This window comes from Panthera tigris, chromosome B3 (assembly GCF_018350195.1).
Source record: "Panthera tigris isolate Pti1 chromosome B3, P.tigris_Pti1_mat1.1, whole genome shotgun sequence".
NCBI lineage: Eukaryota > Metazoa > Chordata > Mammalia > Carnivora > Felidae > Panthera > Panthera tigris.
This window is the reverse complement of record NC_056665.1, coordinates 121,670,950-121,698,823: the sequence shown is the minus strand read 5'-3', so window position 1 is coordinate 121,698,823 and position 27,874 is coordinate 121,670,950. Positions and strand designations below refer to the sequence as shown.

Here is a 27,874-nt window from a genome sequence, read left to right as displayed (position 1 = left end):
AATGGACCCTCCCTGTGGGGAATGCTTGGAGGTGAAACCAGAAAAGTGAGTTAGAACCACATTATAAGGGGGGTTGCATGCCTTATGGCAAAGTGTGGACTTTGTCCTATAAACAGTGGGAGTTCATCAAGATTAGTAACCGATTTTTCACTTTAGAAAGATAATTCTTATACCATGAGGAAAATGGACTGAAAATACAGTTGTTGGAAAAAACACAAGAATTTAGCTTAGAGGCACCTGGGTGGCTCAGTTGGTTAAGCATCTGACTTCAGCTCGGGTCATGATCTCATGGTTCAGTTCGGTTTGTGAGTTCGAGCCGCACATTGGGCTTTGTGCTGTCAGCATGGATCCTGTTTCGGATCCTCTGTCCCCCCTCTCTGCCCCTATTCCACACGCGCACATGCTTTCTCTCTCTTCTCTCTCTCTCTCTCTCTTTCTCAAAAATAAATAAACATTAAAAAAAAATCTAGCTTAATAATCCATGCACAAGATGATAAAGGTCTGGAAAAGACATTGTTAACAAGGCTTGCTGACCAAGAGATTATGGGAATCAAGAGACAAGAAGTTAAGGATTATCCACCGATAATAGGGCAAAACTGAGGTTTTTGTTGTGAGTTTTTTTTCCAGTACTATTGATATAATTGATGTACATTTTACTAGTTCAGGGTGTACAACATAACAATTTGATATGTGTATATATTGCAGAATGATTACTGTAATAAGTTAACAACAGTCACCTTACAGAGTTATAATTAATTTTTCTTGTGATGAGACCTTCAGATCTGCTCTCTTGGCAAATACACAATACAGCATTGTTAGCTATAGTCACCATGCTGTACATTGCATCCCCAGCACTTACTTTCCTATAGCTGGAAGTTTTCACTTTTTGACCACATTCACTCATCTCGCCCACATGCACCCGTTCCTACCTTTGGCACCTTCAGTCTTCTCGGTTTCTGCAGGTTTGGATTTTTTAGATTCTGCGTATGAGTAAGATCACACAGTATTTGTCTTTCCCCATCTGACATTTCACTTAGCACAGTGCCCTCGAGGTTCATGTTGTCACACATGGCAGGGTTTCCTTTTTTATGGCTGAATAATATTCGTGTATGGGTTGTGTATCACATTTTCTTTATCCATTCATTCATCAGTGGACACTAAGGTTGTTTCTTTGTCTTGGCTGTTACAAATAATACTGCAGTTATTTATGTAAAACTGTAGAGGTTCCTCAAAAATAAAAAATAGGACTACCAGAGGGTGCAGCTGTTCCACAGCTGGGTATATCTCCAGAGGAGACGAAAACATTGTCTCGAAAAGATAACTACACCTCCACATTCATTGTAACATTATAATCTAAGATTTTTAATGGAAATAGGATTAGAGGAAGAGAAGAAGGAGCAGAGACAATCCTTAGTGTAGTTTAGAGATTCATGTTTCTGAAATGCCTGTGGAGTATCCAGGTAAGTGTGTCCAGTATCCCTCTGGAAACATGGAACTGAGTTTAGGAGTGAAGTCAGAGAGGGAGATGTGGGGGTTCTACATAAAGACCATAGTATAGCATGGTACGTGGCTGGCTCAGTCAGTAGAGTGTGCAACTCTTGATGTTGGGGTCATGAGTTCAAGCCCCACGTTGGGCATAGAGTTTACTTTAAAAAAAAGGGGGGGGGGCGCCTGGGTGGCTCAGTCGGTTGAGCGTCCAACTTCGGCTCAGGTCATGATCTCACGGTCCGTGGGTTCGAGCCCCGCATCGGGCTCTGTGCTGACAGCTCAGAGCTTGGGGCCTGTTTCAGATTCTGTGTCTCCCTCTCTCTGACCCTCCCCCGTTCATGCTGTCTCTCTCTGTCTCAAAAATCAATAAACGTTAAAAAAAAAAAAAAAATTAAAAAAAAAAAAGACTAATGAAGCGATGAGAATGGATGTGATTGTTTTTGTTTAGTGGAAAACATACAGAGAAAAGAAAGCCATTAGCTCTAGAAAGTATCAGCTTGGGTTGGGGGAATGCTATTAGAAGTCAAGACAGGAAAATGTTTCCAGAATAAAAGAAGGGCCAACCATGTCAGTAGGCCTAGGGACAATTAAGTGGTGTACTTGAAATTAAGAAACTACTTTTGGTGGAGTGGTGGAAGCAGAAGTCAGGTTGCAGTGAGGGTGGCCACTGTGCAGTCCTTTTGGGAAGGTTCGATTGTGAAGGGAAGGAGAGAGGTGGGGCAGAAGGAAATGGGACATAGGCAGGGTACTTGACTAAGAGGTTAAGTTAAGAAGATGCTTGTTGTTTTTTCTTAAGTATGTGGCAGTGTTGAACGTTTCTGCAGATCAAGAGAAAGACCAAAGTGCAGAGGAAGACTGGAAAATAGGAGCGGAAAGGTGATGAATGAAGGAATGTCTCTGAGGCTGTGTCAGGGAAATGGGAGGCAACATAGGTGTAGAGTTGGCCTTCGAGGAAAGAAGTAGAACCCCTGCTGAAACCAGGAGGGAGGGAAGGACAGAGTAAAGATTATGCAAAGTTTAGAGGTATGGGAGAGAAAGCTCAAAGTTGCTCACTGGATCTTTTGCTCAGGCCTCTGGACTCTTGTTGTCCTCAAAGGGAGTAAGAGCAGGACTCACAACTTAAGATGGATGCTGAAGGTTTAGAACAGAAGGTAGATTAACTGAGAGTAAATATTTGCAAGATAGCAAAACAGTGTTGGCAGTCCAGATGGAATTAACTGGATGTCCATTTTCAGGGTTTGACTGTGAGGTTTAGGTTGAGAAGGGAGACAACTGGAAGCACTCAAATTCTGAGAAAATGGAGTTCTGAGAACAGGAGGTGGAAACCTTAGGTTTAATGGATGTGAGAGACTAGGAGAGGAAGAACAGAAAGTTGTTGTCATGGAAGGAAATATTCAGAGTTAGGAAGGACACAATTTCTAAGCTTTTAAAAATGATTGAAAAAAATAAATCCCTGTAATACTATTTTATCAAAAACAGCCTTCAGACCTTTTCTGCCCTCAGACGTTTGCTTTCACAACGATTTGCTAATGTCCCTTGAAGCAAGGAAGAAAAGACCATGCCAGTGCTTAGTTATGACACCCAAACTCCCCACTGCACAACGAGTGGACAGGCAGGACAGTCCATTTTCACCCAGTTAGGGTACAGTTGAAAACGGCACCATAGAATGCCAGCGCGTACATAAAGCACTTAGCCATGACAGGAAATGAGCAGACTGCTGTGTGGGCACATTGACCAGGGGAGAAGGTGGCCAGCTGACCCATCCATCATGGGTGCCTGGAGCTGCAGCAGAGGCAGGGAGCGGAGTGTGTTTGCTTTCAGTGAGAACCAGTAATCAAGGTCATATTTGGTTGAAAACATTCTTTTAGATAATTGGATGAAGATTTAAAGTTAGGTGCCTGCATACCCCTTGCATTCCTTAGAGTGGATGTGGCAGCTCTGTTGGCACCAAGCGTTAAGCCTTCTTGGCCTCCTTTTGGACAAGTCAGGTTTAAAAAGAGAACAGCCCACCCCCTTTATTAATCCATCAGTATTTCCTGCTTGCAAATGATCTGGGAGTGCGTTAAACTTGGTTTTGGCTTTAAACTATTCACAGTGCTTAAGAGTGAATATTTTGGAATCTTTGTTACCCAAAGCCCACAAGGACCAGAATGTCACTAAGTAGTGTTGAGACAGGAAGTGGCCAGTGTTAGCCAGTAGTGCTCTCACATCTGCAAAGCTGGTCTTATCAGTGTTGTGACTTTCCTTCCAGAAATTCCTTCAAAGACAAGAATTGAAATTGTGTTCTCAGAAGACCATGTGAAATCAGGGGTGGAATCATATACTAACTACATGGGTCTAACACATTACACAAAATGTGTGTGTGTGTATGTAATTATCCTCACAATGGCACACTCAGTCATCACAACTGTACTTTCACTGCCCAAGTCGGCTTTTTTTTAAGTTTGTTTAAGTTTTTGTTTTTGTTTTTGAGTTTGTTTATTTGAGAGAGGGAGAGAGGGAATCCCAAGCAGGCCCTGCACTAACAGTGTGGGGCCTGATGTGGGGCTCAGTCTCACAACTGCAAGATCATGACCTGAGCCAAAATCAAGAGTTGGATGCTTTGCCAACTGAGCCACCCAGGCATCCCTTACTGCACAAGTCTTTAAGCCTTTTTTTTCTTTTTTGTTATGTGGCCTGGGCTTAATGCTCTTATACGTTTACGCCAATCCCCCCAAGTAATACAAGGCAAAACCCAAAGCCATCCTTATAGTGATACAATTAAGGTAGAAAAGAGATGTTCTTTTGGTTTCCTAAAACAGGAAAAAATTGTGAAAGGTATATCATAGAGGGCAGGGCGCCTGGGTGTCTCAGTCAGTTAAGCCTCCAACTTCAGCTCAGGTCATGATCTCATGGTTCATGGGTTCAAGCCCTGTGTCAGGCTCTGTGCTGACAGCTGAGCCTGGGGCCTGCTTCAGATTCTGTCTCTACCTCTTTCTGCCCCTCCCCTGCTCACACTCTGCCTGCCCCTCCCTCCCTCCCTCCCTCCCTCCCTCCCTCTCTCTCTCTCTCTCTCTCTCTCTCCCAAAAATAAATAAAAAAATTTTTAAAAGGTACAGGAGGATTCTGGTCATGTTTGGTCATTACTATAATTTTGATAATTTTACTAATACCATAAATCTTTGTTAATTACAATAGCATATACCTTGAATCTTTTGATGGAAAAGCAGCTTGTTGATGCCATATCAGATGTCTGAAATACCATCACCCTCTATATTATTTTTAGAGCTGCATTGTTGTTATCTTTATTTGTTCAGATTGGTCTAGTTTGGGGCTTGGGGTTTTTTTTTTTAGGTTGTTGGGGTTTTTTTTGTTTTTTATTTTGTTTTGTTTTTTTAAGTTTATTTATTTTTGAGAGGGACAAAGTGTGCTCAGGGGAGGGCAGAGAGAGAGGAAGACACAGAATCCAAATCAATCTCCAGGCTCTGAGCTATCAGCACAGAACCCGATGCAGGGCTTGCACTCATGAACCATGAGATCATGAAGTGAGCCAAAGTCAGACTGAGCCACTCAGGCGCCCCTAGTTTGGGGGGTTTTTGTTTGTTTTTAATTAATTTCCCTGTATTTTATTTTTTTAGAGCACACGAGTCAGGGAGAGGGGCAGAGGGAGGGAGAGAGAGAATACTAAATAGGGTCTAACAGTGCAGAGCCCAGTGCAAGGCTCGATCCCACAACCCTGGGATCATGACCTGAGCTGAAATCAAGAGTCCAATGCTTAACCAGCTGAGCCACCCAGGTGCCCTGGTCTAGTTTTTATTTTAGTTGTTGTTGTTTTTAGTGTTTATTTATTTTAAGAAAGAGAGAGTGGGGAAGAGAATCCTAAGCTGACAGCACAGAGCCCCACACAGGGCTTGATCTCATGAACCATGAGATCATGACCTAAGCTGAAATCAAGAGTCTGACTAACCGACTAAGCCACCCAGGCACCCCTGGTCTAGTTTTAGTATAATAGTATGGGTTTCTCATCAAGAATAAAATGATCTTTTATTGATCTAGAAAGATGGAAGGTATTTTGTTTTGTTTTTTAATTTTGGCTGAAATAGTGTTTCCCAAAGTATGGCCCCTGATTCATCAGCATCAGCATTACTTTGGGAACTTAGAGATTCAAATTCTTAGGCTCCACCCTAGACCTGCTGAATCAGAATTTGTAGGCCTGGGCCCAGCCATGCAAATTTTAACAAGCCCTCTAGATGATTCTCATGAGCATTAAAATTTGGAAACCACTTGGCAGAAACTAAGTGGCATACACACTGATACATCAGATTCACTTGAGTCCAGAAATAAGAGGTCGTTCTTATTTTTCTGTCTCAAGTCTAGTAAGGTAGATTGTATTCTCCTGGGGGATCATTAGGGAGTTCTTTTATCTGTACCTTTAGTTGAAGACACATAGATAGAATTCAGATTGTGTTAGTAACTGTGCATTCCTTTTTTTTTTCTTTCAGTTTTTAGTTTTTACATGTAGAAAATGTAAATAATGTATGGTCATTCTGCATGATAACTGTTCATCCCAAATAGTGGCAGTAACTGGCCAAGCTTACATGTTGTTTCCCCTAAATTGTTGCTAGTTATCTATTTTTTCTCATGCCAAGTGTCCCTGAGACCTTACCTGAGTTTGGTGATTCACCAGCAGGGCTCACGATATAGTTGTCTTCATGGATAGGATTTATTCCAGTTCAAAGAATACAGAGCACAATCAGTGAAGGGAAAAGATGAATTGAGCAGAGTCCTGGGAAAACCAGCCTCAAGCTTCCAGGGTTTTCTCCCAGTGAAGTCACACAAGGCATGCTTAATTCCCCCGATAACAAGTTGTGACAAATTTGAAATGTTGTCTACCCGGGAAGCTCAGTGCCCAGGTTTTGACTAGGGGCTGGTCACATTGACAGTCTCTGTCTGACATATATCAAAATTCTAGACTCCCAGAAGGAAGCTGGTGTTTAACGTAAACCTTATTATTTTGCAGAAAAAGTTTAGGCCCAGTGAGCAGCAGTTCTGGGAACGGTGTCAACCTCTCCAAATTCCGAGTTCCAGATGCTTGCCAATGACCCCTTTCAAAGGATAGCAGTCAGATCTGCTGTGTTTCTTTTCTGCACTGCTGTCCTAAATAAATCAGTGTTCCATTCCTTTTAGCTGCTGGTCTTGATGTATATCTGTGTCATGGTGTCTTTCTTAGAATGTAAACTCTGTGAGGACAGATAGCATCTATTCTGTAAACTCTGTCAAACATCAAGACGAGTGCCACTTACAGTGTGAGTCTCTAATAAATCCTTTGCTTCTGCTCATGTCGTATGCCTGTATTGCCCACTGCTCCACTCCCTGTTTAAGTGCTGGCCATTCTTCAATGCCTTGTTCAACTCCCACTCTGCCATGAAGCCTTAACTGATTAGACAGCTAACTTTGAGCTCTCCTTTTTTCTTAATTCTGTTGTCCCTCAAAGTCTTGTGATGTTCAGTTTAGTACAGATTTTATACTGCCTTGAATTTTCCCCTCATTTTTTCTTCTTATACTTATCTGTCATCTCTTGTCAAATATAAACTCCTTAAAGCAGTTTAATCTTTTCTTTTTAAACACGAGTGGTTTTGGGACCAAAAAAAAATTCGATCAATTGATGATATAAATCACATAGGAAAAAAAAACTAAAATTACTAGGCCTAGCATTCTTGCATTTTTAGGTATTCAGAGGTAAATCAAAGAAGCTTCTTCCTCTTTAGAAAAAGAGTAGATGAGGTGCCTGGGTGGCTCAAGTAGGTTAAGTGTCCAACTTCAGCTCAGGTCATGATCTTGCAGTTCGTGAGTTCAAGCCCTGCATCAGGTTCTGTGCTGACAACTCAGAGCCTGGAGCCTGCTTCCGATTCTGTGTCACCCTCTCTCTCTCTGCCCCTCCCCTGCTTGACCTCTGTCTCTCTCTCTCAAAAATAAATAAACATTAAAAGAAAAGGAAAAACATAGTTAATCCCGTAGATTTGATGAGACAGGATGTACTTGCAAGAAGTGCATCTCTCTGTTTTACAGAAACCCCCTGTGTTTTGAAATGGATGTCCGGAACCAAATCAATTACAGTGGTCCTTAATTGTTAGCTAAGCCTCAATTATCTAAGCTGTTTTATAGGGTTAAAGAAATCTTGTTAAACCAGTTATTTTTGGTTGTATACTATATTTTGCCAAACTTTCTCCCCCAACCTATAATTCTGGGAAGCCACCATCATTAGAAATAGTGATACCTATGATTAATCATACCCCACTTTTAGCAAACCAAATAGAACATGCTCTGTTAGCCAATTTTTCAATTACCCGTAGTGTCTGTGGTCCCATTTCCAGTGGATGGGTAAAAACATTTCTGTTGTTATTCTTATTTTGTCATTATTGAGATGCTGGAGACTTGCCACTTAAAATTGATCCCGTTTAGCAGAGGATTTAGAACAAGGACTAAAAATGAGAGATGCTAACGTGTTTTTTTTAGTGTTATTATATTCTTGGTCAACTCATTTGTCTTTTCTCATTTTTCTTATCAAGATCTTGGCCAACAGCTTATACCAAGGAAAGCAGATTTACTCCAGGCAGAGGGCCTTTGCTGCCAATTGAGGTGAATAATTCAATCCTCTTTTGTCCCTAATCTTCACAGGCTTAAGGAAGTGAATAAACGGAGACCCCGAAGTTTACTAGAGAAGTTGCGCTGGGTGACCCTAGGCTACCATTATAACTGGGACAGTAAGGTATTCACATTTTCTTGCTAATTCCATTGTCTTCCACTTTTTACACTCCTTGGGCTCAGTGATTGGATTGCTTCCTGGCCACTATTTTATTTTATTTTATTTTATTTTATTTTATTTTATTTTTTTTTTTCTGGCCACTATTTTAAAGTATCAGATTATCCATTTGTGCAGGGGTCTCTTTCATTTGTCTCTTAAAATCCTCTTGATAACAGTATCTCAAGAGGAATGAGTAATTTTTCCCAGGATGAAATTTCTTCTTCAAATGCCCTTACGTTATATTATTTCATCAGAAGTCATTGGTGCTCTAAGTACATTTCAGGGATATAGATTTTTCTTTATTGTATTTAAGAACAATTCTCAATTAAAATCTTTATTTCCATTATTGTTTAGTGTTTGTTGAGCCTGTATTTTTTTTTTCCGTCAAATAATTTAATACATGTTGAGATATGTTTATAGTTATAGATATATCTTTATACGTTGTCTTTGTCTACCAGAGGTGTTTAAACAAAAGCACTGATTTTAATAAATTTGACAGCAAAGAAGATCATCTAGAATTGGTAGATGATTTGACTTATATACTTTGAGTGATTGTGTGGAAAATACATCATTAGTTAGGATGGATATGAACCCTGGAAATTTTTTTTTTTTTTTTTAATATGAAATTTATTGTCAAATTGGTTTCCATATAAACACCAGTGCTCATCCCAACAGGTGCCCTCCTCAGTGCCCATCACCCACTTTCCCCTCCCTCCCACCCCCCAACAACCCTCAGTTTATTCTCAGTTTTTAAGAGTCTCTTATGATTTGGCTCCCTCCCTCTCTTTTTTTTTTTTCTTCCTTCCCCTCCCCCATAGTCCTATGTTAAGTTTCTCAGGATCCACATAAGAGTGAAAACACATGGTATCTGTCTTTCTCAACATCACTCCTCATCAGGGAAATACAAATCAAAACCACACTGAGATACATTCTCACACCAGTCAGAGTGGCTAAAACGAACAAATCAGGAGACTATAGATGCTGGAGAGGATGTAGAGAAATGGGAACCCTCTTGCACTGTTGGTGGGAATGCAAACTGGTGCAGCCACCGTGGAAAACAGTGTGGAAGTTCCTCAAAAAATTAAAAATAGATCTACCCTCTGACCCAGCAATAGCACTGCTAGGAATTTACCCAAGGGAAACAGGAGTGCTGATGCACAGGGGCACTTGTACCCCAATGTTTATAGCAGCACTTTCAACAAAAGCCAAATTATGGAAAGAGCCTAAATGTCCATCAACTGACGAATGGATAAAGAAGTTGTGGTTTATATACACAATGGAATACTACTTGGCAATGAGAAAGAATGAAATACGGCCTTTTGTAGCAATGTGGTTGGAACTAGAGAGTGTTATGCTAAGAGCCTGTATTTTCTACATGATACCTATTTGGTGTAAAAAAAGGAGCTCCATATACTTCTGGTGTACTTTTCCATGAACTCAAAAAAGACACCTTTGCCTGCTATATAAGGTCTGAGCAAGACACAGATGGGAAAAAATGTCCTACAGTTAACAAAGTTCTCTTTTCTTAAAGTACAATTTCCTTTCCTGACCTCTCTGCTTCCAGAAGTTCCTCCTTTATCACTGGCAGCCTGTCTCCAGGAGATGTTTGCCACCAAGTGGAAAGACTAATTCTTAGAATAAACTGAATAAACAGAATGGTATAGACCCATCTTCCTACTAACTAGTTACTTTCTAAAAGCTCCATAGTTTCAGTGAACCCAGCTTATTAACAAATACATTTAATTGCTCAAAATAAGGATAAATGTTGCTCAGAAATGTTCATGATATAATTCTTACTTTCAGTGATGCAGATTCAGTGGAAATTATAGATATCTGTGTTTGGGGAAATAGCCTGTGATTCTTTCTGGCTTAGCCAGCCCAGGATTGAATATGAATATTCAGTATTCAATATTGAATAGGATAGTGCCTACCTCATAAGGTGGGTGTGAGAGTCAGAGGCTCAATGCCCGCATAACAGCAGTGCTAGGCTGTTCTGTGCAGTTAAATGCATTAACACAGTAAATGTTAGCTCATTGTTTTTTATGATGTTATTTTTATTGGTGGTACTGTTATTCCCCCAGGACTTAAAGGTACTCTCATTTACTAAGAAAAATGTGGAGTGAAAAATTACCAGAAACTAAATGAGTAAGCAGAGAAAAGTAGAAGAGATATAAGAAGACTAGTGGATAGACAGTTTGGATGGAGTTAGAAGCCCACAAAGGCTCTTCTTTGATCACAGCACAGCCAGCCTTGTGTTGGAACAGCGGCTCTGAGTAGTTGATCTTGTGAAGGACTGAAACTTGAAAGGGTGGAGAAAATCCCTTAAAGTTCTCTTCAAGAATAAGTAGGAACTCTTATTTACAGTTCAGGAAAAGGAAAAGGAAAAAATAAAAGAGAAATTTCAACTGAGGAGACTTGGCCATCCATCAAAGACCTATCACATCCTTAACCTGAAGTTAAAGCTCACTTCTGGCCAAAGTAAATACATTCTCTCCAGAGCTTTGCTACAGCTGGGGTACATCAGGACACTCGCGGAGATTTAAGACAGAAGTGGGTTTTCTAATCATTTTGAGGTTGATTGGGCAAAGGGCGATGTGAGAGCAGCAGCGAGACAAAGGGGATTGGGGCTGCTGCAGGCTTACCTCACTGGGGTAGCCCTCACCCTCGTCTACCACCTTGACGTGCTCCTGAATTGCTGGGTTTTGGAGAGAAAGAGTCTTCTGGCCTTTTTTTTTTTTTTTTAAAGAGAAGGATATTTGTGATCTTTATGTGCTAAAAACAGTTCAGAGAGATGAATGCTGAAAATTACTTCCATTTTAAGGTCCCGCCTTGACCACGGTATAAGTCAGTTTCAGTTCCAAAGTTTTGAGCATGGCATCTCGTCAAATTGACCGGCGAAATTGGCAGTAGGCCATATGTGGGCTGAAGGTCCTAAAACCAAACTGGCTATCATATTTGAGTTGCTTTTTTTTTAATAAGCTTTGTATTTTAGAATAGTTTTAGATTTGCAGAAAAGTTGAAAAGATAGTACAGAGTTCTCATATACCTTACACCCAGTTTTCCCTATTATTAACATCTTACATTATTATGGTATCTTTGTCTTACCTAATGAACCAATATTAATACATTATTATAATGGTGAAGTCCATATTTCATTCACATTTCCTTAGCTTTTCATTCAATTTTCTTAGATTGTTTTTAATGTTTATTTATTTTTGAGAGACAGAGGGTGAGTGGGGGAGACACAAGAGAAAGGGAGACACAAAATCCAAAGCAGGCTCCAGGCTCTGAGCTTTCAGCACAGAGCCTGACACGGGGCTCGAACTCATGAATCGCAAAATCATGACCTGAGCTAAAGTTGGCTATTTAACCAACTGAGCCACCCTGGCGCCCCTCAGTTTTCTTAGTTTTTAACTGATGTCCTTTTTCTGTTCCAGGACATCACATTACATTTGGTCATCATGTACCTCTTGGCAGTGACAGTTCTGAGTTGCTCTTTTATCTTTTTTTTTTTTTTAATTTTTTTTTAATGTTTATTTATTTTTGACAGAGACAGAATGCGAGTGGGTTAGGGGCAGAGAGAGAGGGAGACACAGAAGCAGAAGCAGGCTTCAGGCTCTGACCTTTCAGCACAGAGCCCAACGTGGGGCTTGAACTCAAAAACCGTGAGATCACGACCTGAGCCGAAGTCGGACGCTCAACCGACTGAGCCACCCAGGCACCCCGAGTTGCTCTTTTATCTTAAGAGAATGATCCTATTTGGGATTAAAGTATACCAGAGAGAGACATAATAATTGTTTCATGTATAGACTCCATACAGGGTGAACTTGTTTAATTTTTTTTTTTTTAATTTTTTTTTTAACGTTTATTTATTTTTGAGACAGAGAGAGACAGAGCATGAATGGGGGAGGGTCACAGAGAGAAGGAGACACAGAATCCGAAACAGGCTCCAGGCTCTGAGCTGTCAGCACAGAGCCCAACGCGGGGCTCAAACCCACGGACCGTGAGATCATAACCTGAGCCGAAGTCGGACGCTTAACCGACTGAGCCACCCAGGCGCCCCTGAACTTGTTTAATTTATCACTGCATGACATGGTGCCTGCCATGTTATAGGTGCTCAGTATTTTGTTTTTCTTTTTTTTTAATGGTTTGTTTATTTTTAATATGAAATTTATTGTCAAATTGGTTTCCATACAACGCCCAGTGCTCATCCCAACAGGTGCCCTCAATACCCATCACCCACTTTCCCCTCCCTCCCATCCCCCATCAACCCTCAGTTTATTCTCAGTTTTTAAGAGTCTCTTATGGTTTGCCTCCTTCCCTTCTCTGTAACTTTTTTTCCCCATTCCCTCCCCCATGGTTGTCTGTTAAGTTTCTCAGGATCCACATAAGAGTGAAAACGTGGTATCTGTCTTTCTCTGTATGACTTATTTCACTTAGCATAACACTCTCCAGTTCCATCCACTTTGCTACAAAAGGCCATATTTCATTCTTTCTCATTGCCAAGTAGTATTCCATTATGTATATAAACCACAGCTACTTTTTTTTTTTTTTCAACGTTTTTTATTTATTTTTGGGACAGAGAGAGACAGAGCATGAACGGGGGAGGGGCAGAGAGAGAGGGAGACACAGAATCGGAAACAGGCTCCAGGCTCCGAGCCATCAGCCCAGAGCCTGACGCGGGGCTCGAACTCACGGACCGCGAGATCGTGACCTGGCTGAAGTCGGATGCTTAACTGACTGCGCCACCCAGGCGCCCCTAAACCACAACTTCTTTATCCATTCATCAGTTGATGGACATTTAGGCTCTTTCCATAATTTAGCTATTGTTGAAAGTGCTGCTATAAACATTGGGGTACAAGTGCCCCTGTGCATCAGCACTCCTGTATCCCTTGAGTAAATTCCTAGCAGTGCTAGTGCTCAATCAGAAGGTAGATCTATTTTTAATTTTTTGAGGAGCCTCCACACTTTTCCAGAGTGGCTGCACCAGATTGCATTCCCACCAAGAGTGCAAGAGGGTTCCCATTTCTCCACATCCTCTCCAGCATCTATAGTCTCCTGATTTGTTCATTTTAGCCACTCTGACTGGTGTGAGGTGATATCTCAGTGTGGTTTTGATTTGTATTTCCCTGATGAGGACTGACATTGAGCATCTTTTCATGTGCCTGTTAGCCATCTGGATGTCTTGTTTAGAGAAGTGACTATTCATGTCAGGTGCTCAGTATTTTGAATGTCTCATTATAAGATTACCGGATGCCTCAAAAACAGATGGATAAATCATGCTGTGTTAGAATTACATGTAAGTTAGATCATTTTAAAGCGGTAATTAATCTTCTGCCACAGTTTCCTATTTTCCTGAGATCATTGTTTATTTTTCTTATTTTCCCTACTTTTATCAAAGAAATACTCAGCCGATCATTATACACCTTTCCCTTCTGACCTGGCTTTCCTCTCAGAGCAAGTAGCTGCAGCCTGTGGATTTCAGGGTTTCCGAGCCGAGGCAGGCATCCTAAATTACTACCGATTGGACTCCACTCTGGGAATCCATGTAGACAGATCTGAACTAGATCACTCCAAACCCCTGCTGTCTTTCAGGTAAGCTGGTTCCAGGGATTTGGGATTACTGCCTAAAACTTCATTCCTTTTTTAAAGCATTTTTAAGCTAAAATAAATAAATAAAAGCTATAACTTTAAGAAATGGTTGGACTCTCTAATCTTTTACTCTTGGGCATCTTAACAGTGTTATAAGTAAAATTTGCCTAGTCCTTAAGAGTAATGACCAAATTACAGTTATATTTCTGTTTAAGATGTGTGGAATCTGCCTTTTGTATTGACAGGTATCGTCAGTGGTGTGTGGAATAGGCAGTGGAAGGCTGTAAGGCAAAGTGAGCAACCTGTTTGGACTAGGGAAGAGAAAGCACAGAACCCCGAGTAGTTTACTCGCCTTGTCTCCCTAAACATACGTGAAATTGGGCAAAGTGCTACACCTGTATCTCACAAATAAAGTGCCTGAACAGAGTCTTTTATTAATTGTCCTATCTTTAAAGTGAACAAGCATGATAAATATAGTAAAGGACTCAATTTATTGGAAGGCTTAAATCTTGAAAATGCATCACACAGGGCACCTGGGTGGCTCAGTCGGTTAAGCATCTGGCTTCAGCTCAGGTTATGGTCTCATGGTTTGTGGATTCAAGCCCCGCGTCAGGTTCTGTGTTCACAGCTCGGAGCCTGGAGCCTGCTTCAGATTCTGTGTCTCCCCCTCTCTCTACGCCTCTCGTGCGCATTCTCTCTCTCTCATTTTTAATCTACTTGTTTAACTGCTTTAAATTTTATTTTGCAACAGTACTGTGGGCTATTATAAGTGTAAGGAGCAGATCATGGGTTGGTCACTTACACAAGCCAGAAGAGAAGGGTCTTAGCACAGTTTGAAAAGGATGTGCAAGCAATAAATACCAAGCTGAAATTAGAAAAAAGTACAGTTGGCAATAACTTTCCCAGCCACGGTTAGTAACAGAAACTTACTACTGTGTATTGTTTTACTTATTTTCTCGTAGCTTCGGACAGTCTGCTATCTTTCTCCTGGGTGGTCTCAAAAGAGATGAAGCCCCCACGGCCATGTTTATGCACAGCGGTGACATCATGGTAATGTCAGGTTTCAGCCGCCTGTTGAACCATGCAGTCCCGAGGGTCCTCCCAAGTTCTCAGGGGGAAGGCCTGCCTTGCTGCCTGGAGACGCCTCTCCCAGCCGTCCTCCCCAGAGACTCAGTGGTAGAGCCCTGCTCTGAGGAGGACTGGCAGGTATGCACCAGCTACTTGAAAACGGCTCGTGTTAACATGACTGTCCGACAGGTATTGGCCATAGACCAGGACTTCCCTTCGGAACCCACAGAGGAGAAGAAAAGAGACATCACCACAGAAGGTTTCTGCCATCTGGATGATGAGAATAGCCAAGTAAAACGAGCAAAGTTAAACCCTGACAGCTGAGACTTGGAGAGCCCGTTCTTTTGCTCAGGCAGGTCTTAAGTAAATGACCACACTTTTTGTATTGCTGTAGACTTCAGCACCAAGACAAGCCAAAAACAGGGAAAAACTCATCATCGATCACACTGTTGCCTTGGAACCCATCCTGAAGAGGAAAGCAATTCATCACTCTGCTCAGAGACCGTTTGCTATGGTCCAGTCTGGTTAGGTGTTGGCACTAATGTACGTGAGAAGTCCAAGGAGCTTTGACCTTCCAGAACAGCCCTCTCAGCCTCTGCCGTTACCTCTGGGGGAGGTAGAAGTGAGTTTCCACATTAATGGAGCCTTATTAAATACCTCAGATTTTATTAATGGGAAACATAACGTTAAGCCCCTGCCACTACCCCATCTGGTGATTTGTGGTTAAGATTGTGCTTCCAAGAGCCAACTGTTCGCCTCCCTTTCATCCTTCTAGCCATCCTCAGAGTCTGTGATTTTCTCTTCCAGCTTTTCTGGCCTTCACAAAAGAGTCCTATACACATTAAGATAGCGGAACTAGACATCTCATCTCCTAGAAAAGAAATCAATCATAGTTGTCTGTCTTGCCTAAAAGATAAAGTATACCTAAATCCAAGGAAAGGGGAATAGGAGTTTCTCCGGATTTCTTTTAGGTCTAAACTCTTCCTGTTGACTTTTTAAATGTAATTTTAATTGTTGGACTAAAAAAGCCCCAAGGGTGTTCTGTAACTGTTTTCTCCATGAATAAACTTTCTCTATTTTAAATTAAAGATCTGTATCTATTTTTGAGGGTTAACATATCTGGGATTAGTTTTTTCCTATTTTTACTTGCTGCATTGTTCATGCTGTAGAAGCCCTCCAGCTGTTTCTGCCCTATACCATCCTCCTCTGCCCTAAGTATTCTTTGTGACTGTCACACAAGAGAGAATCTGCTTTGATATTCCAGTCACTGCTGTCTTTTGTGATTGTGGACAGCTTGGAAAATGCATGAAGCACCAAGTGTTAATCTTTGTGCCCCCAGCAACTTGAATCACAGTACCCTTAGCTGAGTTGTTCTACATTTCTCTGGACTCTGGACCGCCATTTCCTCATTCAGAGATGAAGATAATATTTACTACCATCTTCTAGGGAATATTAATATTTCAAATGATAATGGGAATTTAGTGCTCCTTTCTAGAAATGTAGTGTCAATATTTTATTATTACATGGGCTCTTAGAAACACCCCTGTTTGTTTGTTTATGTGGACAACTGGCTGGAAGCCACTTGGCTACCTGCTGCTTGCGGCGAACCTTCATTCCTCTGTCCTGCCTTCTTTTTTTTTTCCTTAGGAACATTGTATATCGAGTTCATGTTTTAATCCTTGTTTTCTAAGAAATAAAAATAGATTCATCCCTTATGTGTAAGTAGCGAGGCTCTAAACTTAGTGCATGATAGGAAAATTTTATGTAATTAAAATTACCACTGGAAAAATCCCTTAAATTTTCCATAGTGTACATTATATGTGACCCACTAGAAACGAACATACTGTCATTAGCAAATTCAATAGATCAACCTATCCTTCAGCATTAAGATAGTTGGTTCTTTATTCAGTTGAGTATCAGATAAAGGTGTTGGCTTGTGCTTAGGACCAGTGTGGTACAAAAAAGCACATATTCAAAATGTAAACTCACACTCCATGAGGTGAGATATGTATGCTGTGAAAAGCATGTGGAAACTGCGGCGAACCGGGGGAATAGCACCCGGTCTCCCAGCCTGTGCTCCCTCTAAGGATGTGCCGATTGAGTGAGACAGTGGGCAAACTTGTGTATACCATTAAATTCTCTCTCATTTTTATTTATGTCTGTTTTTATGAGGAACATAGTTGGAGATGTATATGCTGCGTCTCTACTTTGACAGCAAGCAGAAAATTATGCAATTCAGGAAAAAGGAAAAATTGATGATTTCTTCCACATTTACATGACGGTGATCCCCTAGGTTTGTTTTAGTTGTCTACCAGCCATTTTCTAAGTCAAGAGTCAGCAAATTCTGACCCACTTCCTGTTTTTGTACTGCCCACAGACTAAGAATAGTTTTTACATTTTTAAGTGGCTGGGGAGAAAAAAATTAAATGAATAATATTTTTGTGACCTATGAAAATTAGAGGAAATCCAGATTTCTGTGTCCATAAATAGTGTTATAAGAACACAGTCACATTCATTTCTAAAAAAAATTTTTTAATGTTTATTTTTGAGAGACCGACTGCAAGCAGGGGAGGGGCAGAGAGAGAGACACACACACACACACAGAATCCGAACCAGGCTCCAGGCTCTGAGCTGTCAGCACAGAGCCCAACGCGGGGCTTGAACTCATGAACTGAGATCATGACCTGAAGTCGATCGCCTAACCCTCTGAGCCACCCAAGCCCCCCTACAGTCACATTCATTTATAGACAACCCATGGTTGCTTTGTCATGCTTGAATGACCCCTAGACTAAGGAACCTGAGACCAGGAGAAGGGACCAAGGGGAAGATCTTTTTTTTTTTATTCATTATTTTATAACAAAGATGCAGAGTGATACTCAGTACAATCTAGGATGTATGTGATGTCAAGAGTAGAGTCACAGGGCACCTGGATGGCTCAGTTGGTTAAGCGTCTGACTTTGGCTCAGGTCATGATTTTGCGATTTGTGAGTTCAAGTCCCGCGTAGGGCTCTGCACTGACAGCTTGGAGCCTGGAGCCTGCCTTGGATTCTGTCTCTCCCCTTCTCTCTGCCCCTCCCCCAAATCATGCTCTGTCTCTGTTTCTCAATAATAAATAAACATTAAAAATTTTTTTTAAAAAGTGGAGTCACAGTGTTAAGCCTGGGGGAACTGATACTCATATGATACTCTGCTGGTGGGAATGTTATCACAGTCCTAAATTCTGTCTCCTTGTCCTCTCAGAAGTGATGTGGTTTGATGATAAGTCAGATGGTCTTAAATCTGTTTTAAAATGTGTACCATTTAACCCAATAAATGTCACTTCTAGGAACTGAGTGTAAGGAAGTAGCACTGTTCACAAGATGTTTGTGTAAGAATGTTTGTAATAGTGAAAGTCCAAAATAAGCTCAATATCCAGGAGTTGATTGGTAAATTCATGTATTCATTCAGTAAGTGGTTATTGAGCACTGTTTTCTATGCAAGAGGTGCTGTTCTTTGCACAAAGTACCTGCCTTTGTGGTTCTGTGCTAGTGAGTGTGTGCTGTACCCATACAATGGAAGTCTGTAGCCATTAAAAGTTATGTTTTCAGGGCACCTGGGTGGCTCAGTCAGTTAAGCGTCTGACTTCGGCTCAGGTCATGGTCTCACGGTTCATGAGTTTGAGCCCCATGTCGGGCTCTGTGCTGACAGCTCAGAGCCTGGAGCCTGCTTCGGATTCTGTGTCTCCTCTCTCTGCCTCTCCTCCACTCTCACTCTGTCTGTCTCTCTCTCTCTCTCTCTCTCTCTCTCTCTCCTTCTCTCAAAAATAAACACTAAAAAAATAAAAAAAAATAAAATAAAAGTTATGTTTTAGAAGAAGCGGTAGATATCTGAGAAAATACTCTTACTATATATTTAATGAGAAAATTCTGTTATGAAACCATGCATAATTTTGTATAGAATGTTTACATGTTTTTAAAAAAAACTGAAAGCATATGCATACAAAATGTGAACGTTGATGGGAATATAGTTGTTTATTTTCTGTATTTCTAATTTTTTTTACATTGAAAATCCTTCTAAATCTTTCTTTTTTAAAGAATAAATGTTTGTGGGGGTTTTGGTTGTTTTTCTTTTTTCTTTAAGAAATACTCCAATCTGGCAATTCTGCCTCTACTTGAAATTTGTCAGTCTCCAAATCTAAGCACATCAACATTGTCTAACAAAAGAGGCTTGTTTGAGGAAAAAATTTATGTAATAAAATACACAGCCACTATCAGTCATGTCTTAGAGACATTAAATCCATGGAGGAAATGCTCAATAAGTTAACTGAGAAAAACAGCTTAAAAACAGTATGCATAGCATTTTGCCAGTTTTTTGTATGCACAAAGTGTACATGCACAGAAAAGGCTAGAGGGTTAGCGTATTTTTAGATCTCCTAACTTTTCTGTAGCAGGCATAACTGCTCTTTGGAAGAAGGCCTTTGTGATGCTTTCTGAAAGGGAGCGGATCTGGACCCGCAGAGCTCAGGAGCAGTAGCTTTGTCTAGTGTCTGCTCACCTTTCCAAGTGTGTGCCCTCAGCACTTCCCAGCCTGGGCCCTTTCAGTCTCTGTTTTTCCTCTTGTTTTTAACAAAATGTCTGGCTGGTCCATCAGAGCATAGGAGTCCCCACCTCAGGGTCCTGAGTTCAAGCCCCAAGTTGGGTGTGGAGCCTAGTTAACAAAAAAAAAGTCTGATTAAGATGGATTGTCTTGTGGCATGCCTGGTGGCTCAGTGGGTTAAGCATCCAACTTCAGGGGCACCTGGGTGGCTCAGTCGGTTAAGCATCCGACTTTGGCTCAAGTCATGATCTCACAGTTTATGAGTTCAAGCCCTGCATCAGGCTCTGTGCTCATGGCTCAGAGCCTGGAGTCTGCTTCAGAGTCTGTGTCTCCCTCTCTCTCTGCCCCTCCCCTGCTCACTCTTGTCTCTCTCTCTCAAAATAAACATTTTTTAAAAATTAAAAAAAAAGATGGATCCTCTTTAGATATTTTGCTTATTATTTCAGTAGAGCCTCTTGCCTGGTTCCAGCACCCTACATAGGGTTTTTCCTAGAAGGACCCCAGGTCCTCAGACAGCTGTATTGCTGAACAAACCAGACTCAGCAAGAACTGGCTTGCATGTTCTAATTTTCCCAGTTCGTTTTTCACTGAGATAAGCTGGCTTTATCCCTTTTTTCTTTTCCCTTAATCTGAAAGCTTGGTTTATTAGAGTTGGAAAAAAAATTACACCTTCGGTGGATTCGACTAAGGAGAATTAGAATGGTAATGAGGCGGAAAGGAGCCTGAATGATTATTGATCTCAGTGTGGCTCAGGAGCCAGAGGGCCAGCAGGCAGGAAAGACACCCTGCCTGTTTTCTCCTGTTCCAAAGGTTATGGTGGGAAAAAAAAGCAATGCAAATCTAGTGTCTTAGCCTGGGTGGTACATTTTTATTGACATTCCTTTTGATCAGCTATCCTATCCAAATTTGAACCCTCTTGGAGATGAGTTTGTTGACTCTCATTAGTTTTATTGGTAAAAAAAAGATTTAAGATGGTATAGTTGATGGAAATTGAAATAGAGCAGTGATCAGGAAAACTAAAATTTAGTAACAGCTCTAATACTGAGCTGTGTGACCTTGAAGAAGTCACTCGACTGAGCCTGCGTTTTCTCATCTATAAAGAGATTTGACTGGGTAATCCCAGGTTACCTACAGGCTCAGCAATGCTGTTTGGGTTTTTTTAAGTTTATTTTTGAGAGAGAGTGTGTGAGCAGGGGAGGGGCAGAGAGAGAGAAGGAGAGAAAGTCTCAAGCAGGCTCCATGCTGTCAGTGCAGAGCCCAACACAGGGCTCAATTCCACAAACCGTGAGATCATGACCTGAGCTGAAATCAAGAGTCAGACACTTAACCAACTGAGCCACTCAGGAGCTCCAACAATGCTGTATTTCTAAAATGAGAAATTAACTTCAGAATCTGGATAAACATAAAGCAAAATTACCCCACAGACAAGATTTTTGTTAAGGAAATCATTGCATTAACCAGAGGAAAGGTAAGGAAAACTGAAACTTCTCAAGAAAACAAGCGGTCAGTAAACACGTGAAAAGAAGCTAACCTCACTAGTAGACAGGGAAACAAAAACTAAAAGCATGAGATGTAAACTTGTGCTCGTCCACTTGGCAAAAGCAAGGGGATCATAATCTGACTCCTCTCTCTCACACCCTAATCCCACAGTAAATATTGGCTCTACCTTCTAAGTATCCAGAATCTAACCACTTCTTTTCACCTCACTGCTACTACCCTGGCCCAAGGCCCTCCCATATCCCAACTGGTTTATTGCAGGAGCCTCCTCACTGGCTCCTTCCATGCTCCTGTACCCCTGATCCTATAGTTTACTCTTAACAGAGAAGCCAGGGCAAGGCCATTACACTAAGGCAGAGCATGTCACTCTTGTGCTCAAAACTTTCTAATATCACTCCATTACTTACAAGCCCCTACCCACCCTGGCCCCCATTTTCTCCTGATCCTCCCAGCCACTCTGTTCAAGCCACAGTGACCTCTTTACTACATCTCTGAACAGACCTAGCACATTCCTGCGCTGAGCCTTGGCACTGGGCTGTTTCCTTTGCTGGGAATTCACACTCTCACTTCCTTCAAAGGTTCAAATATTACCTTGGGGACACCTTCCTGACTAGCCTATTCAAAATCTCAACCCCACAGGCGTTCCTAATTTTCTTTGCCACACTCTATTCTTCTATAGCATTTATGACATAACATTCTACATAATTTACTAAAGAAATCATGCTTTCATCATAAAGAAAATATGACATAAGACATAAGAAAATATGACATGACATATTTTCATCATAAAGAAAATATGACCTAAATTGTTTATTGTTTTCCTCTACTACACTGTAAGTGACATAAAGCAGAAATGTGCCCTGCTTTTCTAGGACAGTGCCTGGTCCTAATAGTTGTTCAATATATATTTGTATAATGAATGGATATCCACAGTCGATGGGATGTATGAAAATGAACACTTATACACTACAGTGGGGAATGTCAATCAATAAGGCCATTGTCCATGTTTAGCGAAACTTTGATCTGGCAATTCTGCTTCCAGGTATCTTCCCTATAGAAATGCCTAAGCAGAGACACAATGGTATGTGTAAAAAAATGTTCATCACAGTGTTGTTCATAACAGTGGAAAACTGGACCAAACCCAAATGTTAGTAGGGAAAGAGTTAATTGAATTATGGTTCATGTACACTATGGGACATTAATACTATGTACCCCTTCACAAGAATGGCTGCCAGAAAGGGCTCCAAGATGCATTGGTTATTTGAAAAATAAAGAATTGCAACATTATACACAGTTAAAACCCAATGTGTTAACTGCTGGTTGGAATGCAATCTGGGCAGCCACTCTGGGAAACAGTATGGAGGTTCCTCCAAAAATTAAAAGTACAACTACCCCACGACCCAGCAATTGCACTACTAGGTATTTATCCAAGGGATGCAGGAGTGCTGTTTTGAAGGGGCACGTGCACCCCAATGTTTATAGCAGCACTGTCAACAATAGCCAAAGTATGGAAAGAGCCCAAATGTCCATCAATGGACGAATGGATAAAGAAAATACGGTGTATATATATGTGTGTGTGTGTGTGTGTGTGTGTGTGTGTGTACACACACACACACACACACACAATGGAGTGTTACTCGGCAATCAAAAAGAATGAAATCTTGCCATTTGCAACTACGTGGATGGAACTGGAGTGTATTGTGCTAAGCAAAATTAGTGAGAGAAAGACAAAAATCACATGACTTCACCCATATGAGGACTTTAAGACACAGAACAGATGAACACAAGGGAAGAGAAGCAAAAATAATATAAAAACAGGGAGGTGGACAAAACATAAGATACTGTTAAATATGGAGAAAAACTGAGGGGTGCTGGAGGGGTTGTGGGGGGGGAATAGGATAAATGAGGAAGGGGCATTAAGGAAGACACTTGTTGGGATGAGCACTGGGTGTTATACATAGGGGATGAATCACTGGAATCTACTTCTGAAATCATTGCTGCACTATATGCTAACTAACTTGGATGTAAGTTAAAAATAAAAAAAGTAAAAAATAAACATTTAAAAAATCATTACTAAACAGATGAGGTTACTATAGTTAAAACTCTGAATCCAAATGTTACATGCTCTATTGTAAAAATGCACACGGTATTAGTTAAATATACTTTCCCTTCTATATATTTTTGTATCTTTGGCCAAACTCCCCAAGTAAAGTTTTGGTTTATGATTTTGTGCCCTAAAACAAAAATGTTTATATTTTATGCTATAAAGTATTGTTTAATGTTTAATTATCTTTGAGAGAGAGAGGGAGAGATAGAGCATGAGTGGGGGAGGAGCAAAGAGAGAGGGAGACACAGAATCAGAAGCAGGCTCCAGGCTCTGAGCTGTCAGCACAGAGCCCGACATGGGCTTGAACTCACGAACCGCGAGATCATGACCTGAGCCAAAGTTGGACGCTTAACCCACTGAGTCACCCAGGTGCCCCTGTATTTTATATTATAAAAGGAGGAGGAGGGGGAGGAGGGGGAGGAGGAGGAGGAGGAGGAGGAGGAAGGGGAGGAGGAGGAGGAAGGGGAGGCAGTAAAGAGCAGAGAACATCAGCAAAGAAGCCAAAGGCCCAGTCACCTGTTTCTGTCAGCTTTCATGAACACATACTGCGTGGTGGACACTTCTGGTCCAGCTTATATGTTACTATTTGTCTGTGGCCAGGGGCTCTACCAACTGAGTTCATCTGGCAAATTAATGACCTTCTAAATCTTTTACGTCATTGTGAATAGAAAAAGAATTGTGGGGCGCCTGGGTGGCTCAGTCAGTTAAGTGTCCAACTTCAGCTCAGGTCATGATCTCACAGTTGGTGAGTTTGAGCCCCGTATTGGGCTCTGCACTGACAGTGCAGACCCTGCTTGGGATTCTCTCTCTCCCTCTCTCTCTGCCCCTACCCCACTCACTCTCTTAAAATAAATAATAAATAAACCTAAAAAAAAAAAAAAAAGAAGAAGAAACCCAATGTGTTAAACTATTATGTACATGTAAATGTATATATGAAAAATACTATGTAAAAACTAAAGACTATTATCTGTATATGCACATACCTGTTTATAAATACATGGTGGGAAAGATACATCTGAATGTAACAGCGGGGAGGAGATTGGGAAGTGGTAGGGGTACTCTTTACATGCTTTTGTGTGTGTGATTTCTTTATAAGGGCACATTTATGCATTACCTATATAAGTATTTTAAATTATGCATGGAAAACCCTATAAAGAATCATGTGGTAATAAGGAATGGTGGAAATTCATCTTTCTCCAAACTCTGGAGGTTTCCTTTTTATAGATAAGATCTGGTATCGTGTCAAGTGATGCAGAAAGCAGCAGGTCTCAGCAGGTACCACGAAGCTTTCAGCCATAGTCTCTGGGTTGGGTTCTCCTTGGGCTGGTTGGAGAATGTTTGCTCACACCTATCCAGGCTAGAGAACCAGCTTCTGTCATGTTTTTGTCCATCCTAAGCTCAAGTAGTTTGTTGTGGCTAGAAACCTTGTTCTGCCTCTGTGATGAAAATACCAGGGCACCTGGGTGGCTCAGTTGGTTAAGCCTCTGACTGTTGACTTTGGCTCAGATCATGATCTCACAGTTCATGGGTTCAAGCCCCACATCAGGCTCTGTGGTGAGAGCACAGAGCCTGCTTGGGATTTTGTCTCCCTCTCTCTCTGCCCCTCCCCCACTTGGTCTCTATCTCTCTCTGAAAGAAAGAAAGAAAGAAAGAAAGAAAGAAAGAAAGAAAGAAAGAAAGAAAGAAAGGAAGAAAGGAAGAAAGAAAGAGAAAAGAAAGAAAGAAAGAGAAGAAAGAAAGAAAGAAAGAAAAGAAAGAAAGAAAGAAAGGAAGGAAGGAAGAAAGAAAGAAAGAAAGAGGCAGCTGGCTTTGATTGCCAGGACAATAGTCAACATTGAACCAGCTTATGAGGACCACAGTGCTCGCCTGAAAAAAAGGAGGACTGTATTCTTCTAGGGACATGGCTGGGTAGATCACATTGAAACCAGAAGTTATATTCTTTCTGTTAGCTCTGTGGTGAGAGACAGAGGAGGAGATGTAAAATCTGTTTCTGGCACACTGGTGGGTGTTTGTGCGTGTGTACATTTCCTGGGTGCGTTGTGTGTTCCCTTTTGTTAACACGTTAACGGGCCTGTTCCCAAAGTGAGATCAGGCCTGCGGTGTGCCCAACCAGCGGCTGGCTGCTTTCCTTGCTCCCAGCACTTCCTGAGGGCCACCGGATACAGGCCCTACAGACTTTGCTTCTTCATTTTTAAAAGGTGCTCAGCCCAAAGGGTCCAGTCTCAACAGCTGGAAAAGACTGGACAAACCACCTCTCCTGGGTTTCTGGCTGTGGAATAATTTTCTTTCATCTCTGAAGACCAACATGCCATGTCTGTGTTATTAACGAACTAGTGCTTTTGGCGGGGTCACAGGGTGCGAGAATTGCCCACAGAGGTAAAAGAAACATCAGCATCGATGCTGTCGCTCAGGCATCAGCCCTTGTCTATTCATCCAGCAACTATTTATTGAGTGTCTGTGAAGTGTGAGTCACTGTGTTATGTGAATGTGACAGGCATTGTTTCTGCCCTCAGGTCCTGCAGTGAGTGGGGGAAAACACCTTTATAAGTAGGCAATCACCATAAGTACACCATAAGCTGTGATGGGCTAAGTGCAAGGTGCAGTGGGAGAGGCACTTAATCCAGAATTGGCAGGGAAAGGCTCCCTGTAGGAAGTAAAAGAAGAGCCAACAAAGAATTCAGCTGGAATTAGCTTCACTACCCTCCTCTTTGTCTGAAGGCTATTTATTATCTCTTTTGTTTCATCTGGAAACTTTTGGGGATTTTTTTCAAGCCTTAATAGCTGATTCTGTCCGACTCACATTGAGAGATTCGTTTATCTCGTTCATAGCCCTTAGCAATGTCTGCTCTTACACCTTTTGTTCACTCTATTATCTGTGTCCTCCAAAGAATAAGCTCCTTAAGGGCAGGCTTTTTCCTGTCGTGCTCACTGACCTTTCCCTGACATCTAGAATACTGCTTGGTACACGGTACCTGCTCAGCAAAATATTGTTGCTGATTAAAGAAAGTTTTCTTTGTCATACTCTTTTGTTTGGTTGTTTTTTGTTTTGTTTTTTTGTTTTTGTTTTTGTTTTTGTTTTTTTTTAGTTTTGAGAGAGAGAGACAGAGAGTGAGCAGGGGAGGGGCAGAGAGAGGGAGACACAATCTGAAGCAGGCTCCAGGCTCTGAGCTGTCAGCACAGAGCTGGACACAGGGCTCGAACTCACCACTCACCAATGGCAAGATCATGACCTGAGCCAAAGTCAGACACTTAACCAGCTGAGCCACCCAGGAGCCCCTCTTTCCCTCTTTGTCATACTCTTGATGAGACTTTGTGCATCATGAAAGTTCTTTGCAAATAACTGGCTGCAGAAAGGTAGCAGCCTGGTGTGTGTGTGTGTGTGTGTGTGTGTGTGTGTGTGTGTGTGTGTCCAAGCAGCCTTTTTTGAGAGATCCGCTCCTCATCCTGAATAGGAATATGGCTAGAAAAGCACTTCCAGCATCATCAGCCAAATCCTATCCAAGTACTCCTGATGTTTTAATCAGGGCTCATTCCACTACAAGACACAAACCCAGCAGATGATGAAAAGCAACCACGGGCTGGAAGTGCACCTGGCCTCCCTGCGAACTAGAATCAGGAAAGACGGGACCACAGCAACCGCCTTGTTTCCCTCTCCCCCGTTTCCCTCCCTCCCTGGTCTTGGCTTCCCGCTGCCTGTCCTCGTGTGACTATGTCTGACTATGACCCTCCTTGCTGACTTTACTTCTACGGGGCTGCCCCAAGTGGCACCTTCAGTCCCTGACCTTCCAGGTTGGTTGCAGATAGATAGTTAACCCAAATCCAAATTGCTGGAAGAGAATCAGACTGCTATTCTCTAGGTCAGCTGTCTACCCCCAGTCCAGTCAGTCTGCTGTGGCCCAGGAGGCAGGGATACTTTCCTCTTCAAAACCAGAGGGAGGACAGTGGACAGAAGGCAAGGAAATGATTAGTGGAAAAAATGACTGGCACCTCTATTGACATTCACTGTACGATTTGCCTTCTAGAATGAAGTGCTGGAGAATGTTGGGCCCCCCCCTCCCCCGGATCACTGGACCAGGAGGTAACAGAAGTGGGGCCTGTCTAGGGCTCCCCCCACCCCCTTCACCAGAGGCTACCCCCACACAAAATTAATCAGTGCCCCAGCCACATCTCCCCTCCCCTTATCACCTCTTGGGCTTTGTTGAGAGGTTGGAGATGAGGGCGAGGCATCTGGTGCCCCCACAGCCCCATTGCTTTGGAGACCAGAGGCGATCGAGGTGCTTTCAGCCAGAAAAATATAATTTAAGGGCTTTGGCATCTGGCTGGGAGCAGAGAGCTGTGTTGCCATGGCGATGCCTCGCTTCATTTAACAGCAGCATATCGACGAGTTTGGTCACATCCACACTCAGGCACATACAGCGCCCCGTCAGCAGCAGCCCCCACGACTCGCACACACAGTCCGCTGGCAGAAATCCCTCTGGGAGAGCAGGGCCCATTCCCAGCACCCTCCTCGCCGTCACAGACACCCACACTCACACCCTTCCCTGCGACACCTCGGCCAATCACGCAGATGCCAGCAGCACCCCCAGACGGCACAGAGGGCCCGTGGGGGGCCAGATGAGTGCACGCCCTCTGCGACGGCCCCCGGAGGAGCCCGCTGGGGTCCATGTGCTTTCCGGCGTTCCCGACGCACGGCCCAGTCTCCGTCTCCTTTATAAGCCCCCCTTTGTGTCTCATCTCCCACCCGTTAACCGTGGCCGAGGGGG

The 27,874-nt window shown here is 42.1% G+C and overlaps 1 protein-coding gene and 1 long non-coding RNA gene across 4 annotated transcripts in view; one reads left to right on the top strand and one right to left on the bottom strand.

Annotated features, from left to right (window-relative positions):
- Positions 1–16,020, top strand: part of ALKBH1 (alkB homolog 1, histone H2A dioxygenase) — a 28,240-nt gene extending 12,220 nt beyond the window's left edge. For 2 of the 3 annotated variants that reach the window (XM_007095010.3, XM_007095009.3), the window contains exons 4-6: positions 8,146–8,236; positions 13,674–13,867; positions 14,827–16,020. In XM_007095010.3, the coding sequence (XP_007095072.1) occupies positions 8,146–8,236; positions 13,674–13,867; positions 14,827–15,256 (715 nt within the window). In that variant the 3' untranslated portion in view covers positions 15,257–16,020. Of the gene's footprint in view, positions 1–8,036; positions 8,107–8,145; positions 8,237–13,673; positions 13,868–14,826 lie in introns of all 3 variants that reach the window. The other variant, XM_042990243.1, reaches the window with a different exon arrangement.
- On the bottom strand, positions 15,720–27,388 carry LOC122239674. Its single transcript, XR_006219017.1, has 3 exons — positions 27,297–27,388; positions 19,466–19,618; positions 15,720–15,803 (listed from the first exon to the last, which is right to left on the bottom strand). It is a non-coding gene; the product is annotated as an uncharacterized LOC122239674 (long non-coding RNA).
- Between the last annotated feature and the right edge of the window lie 486 nt (positions 27,389–27,874).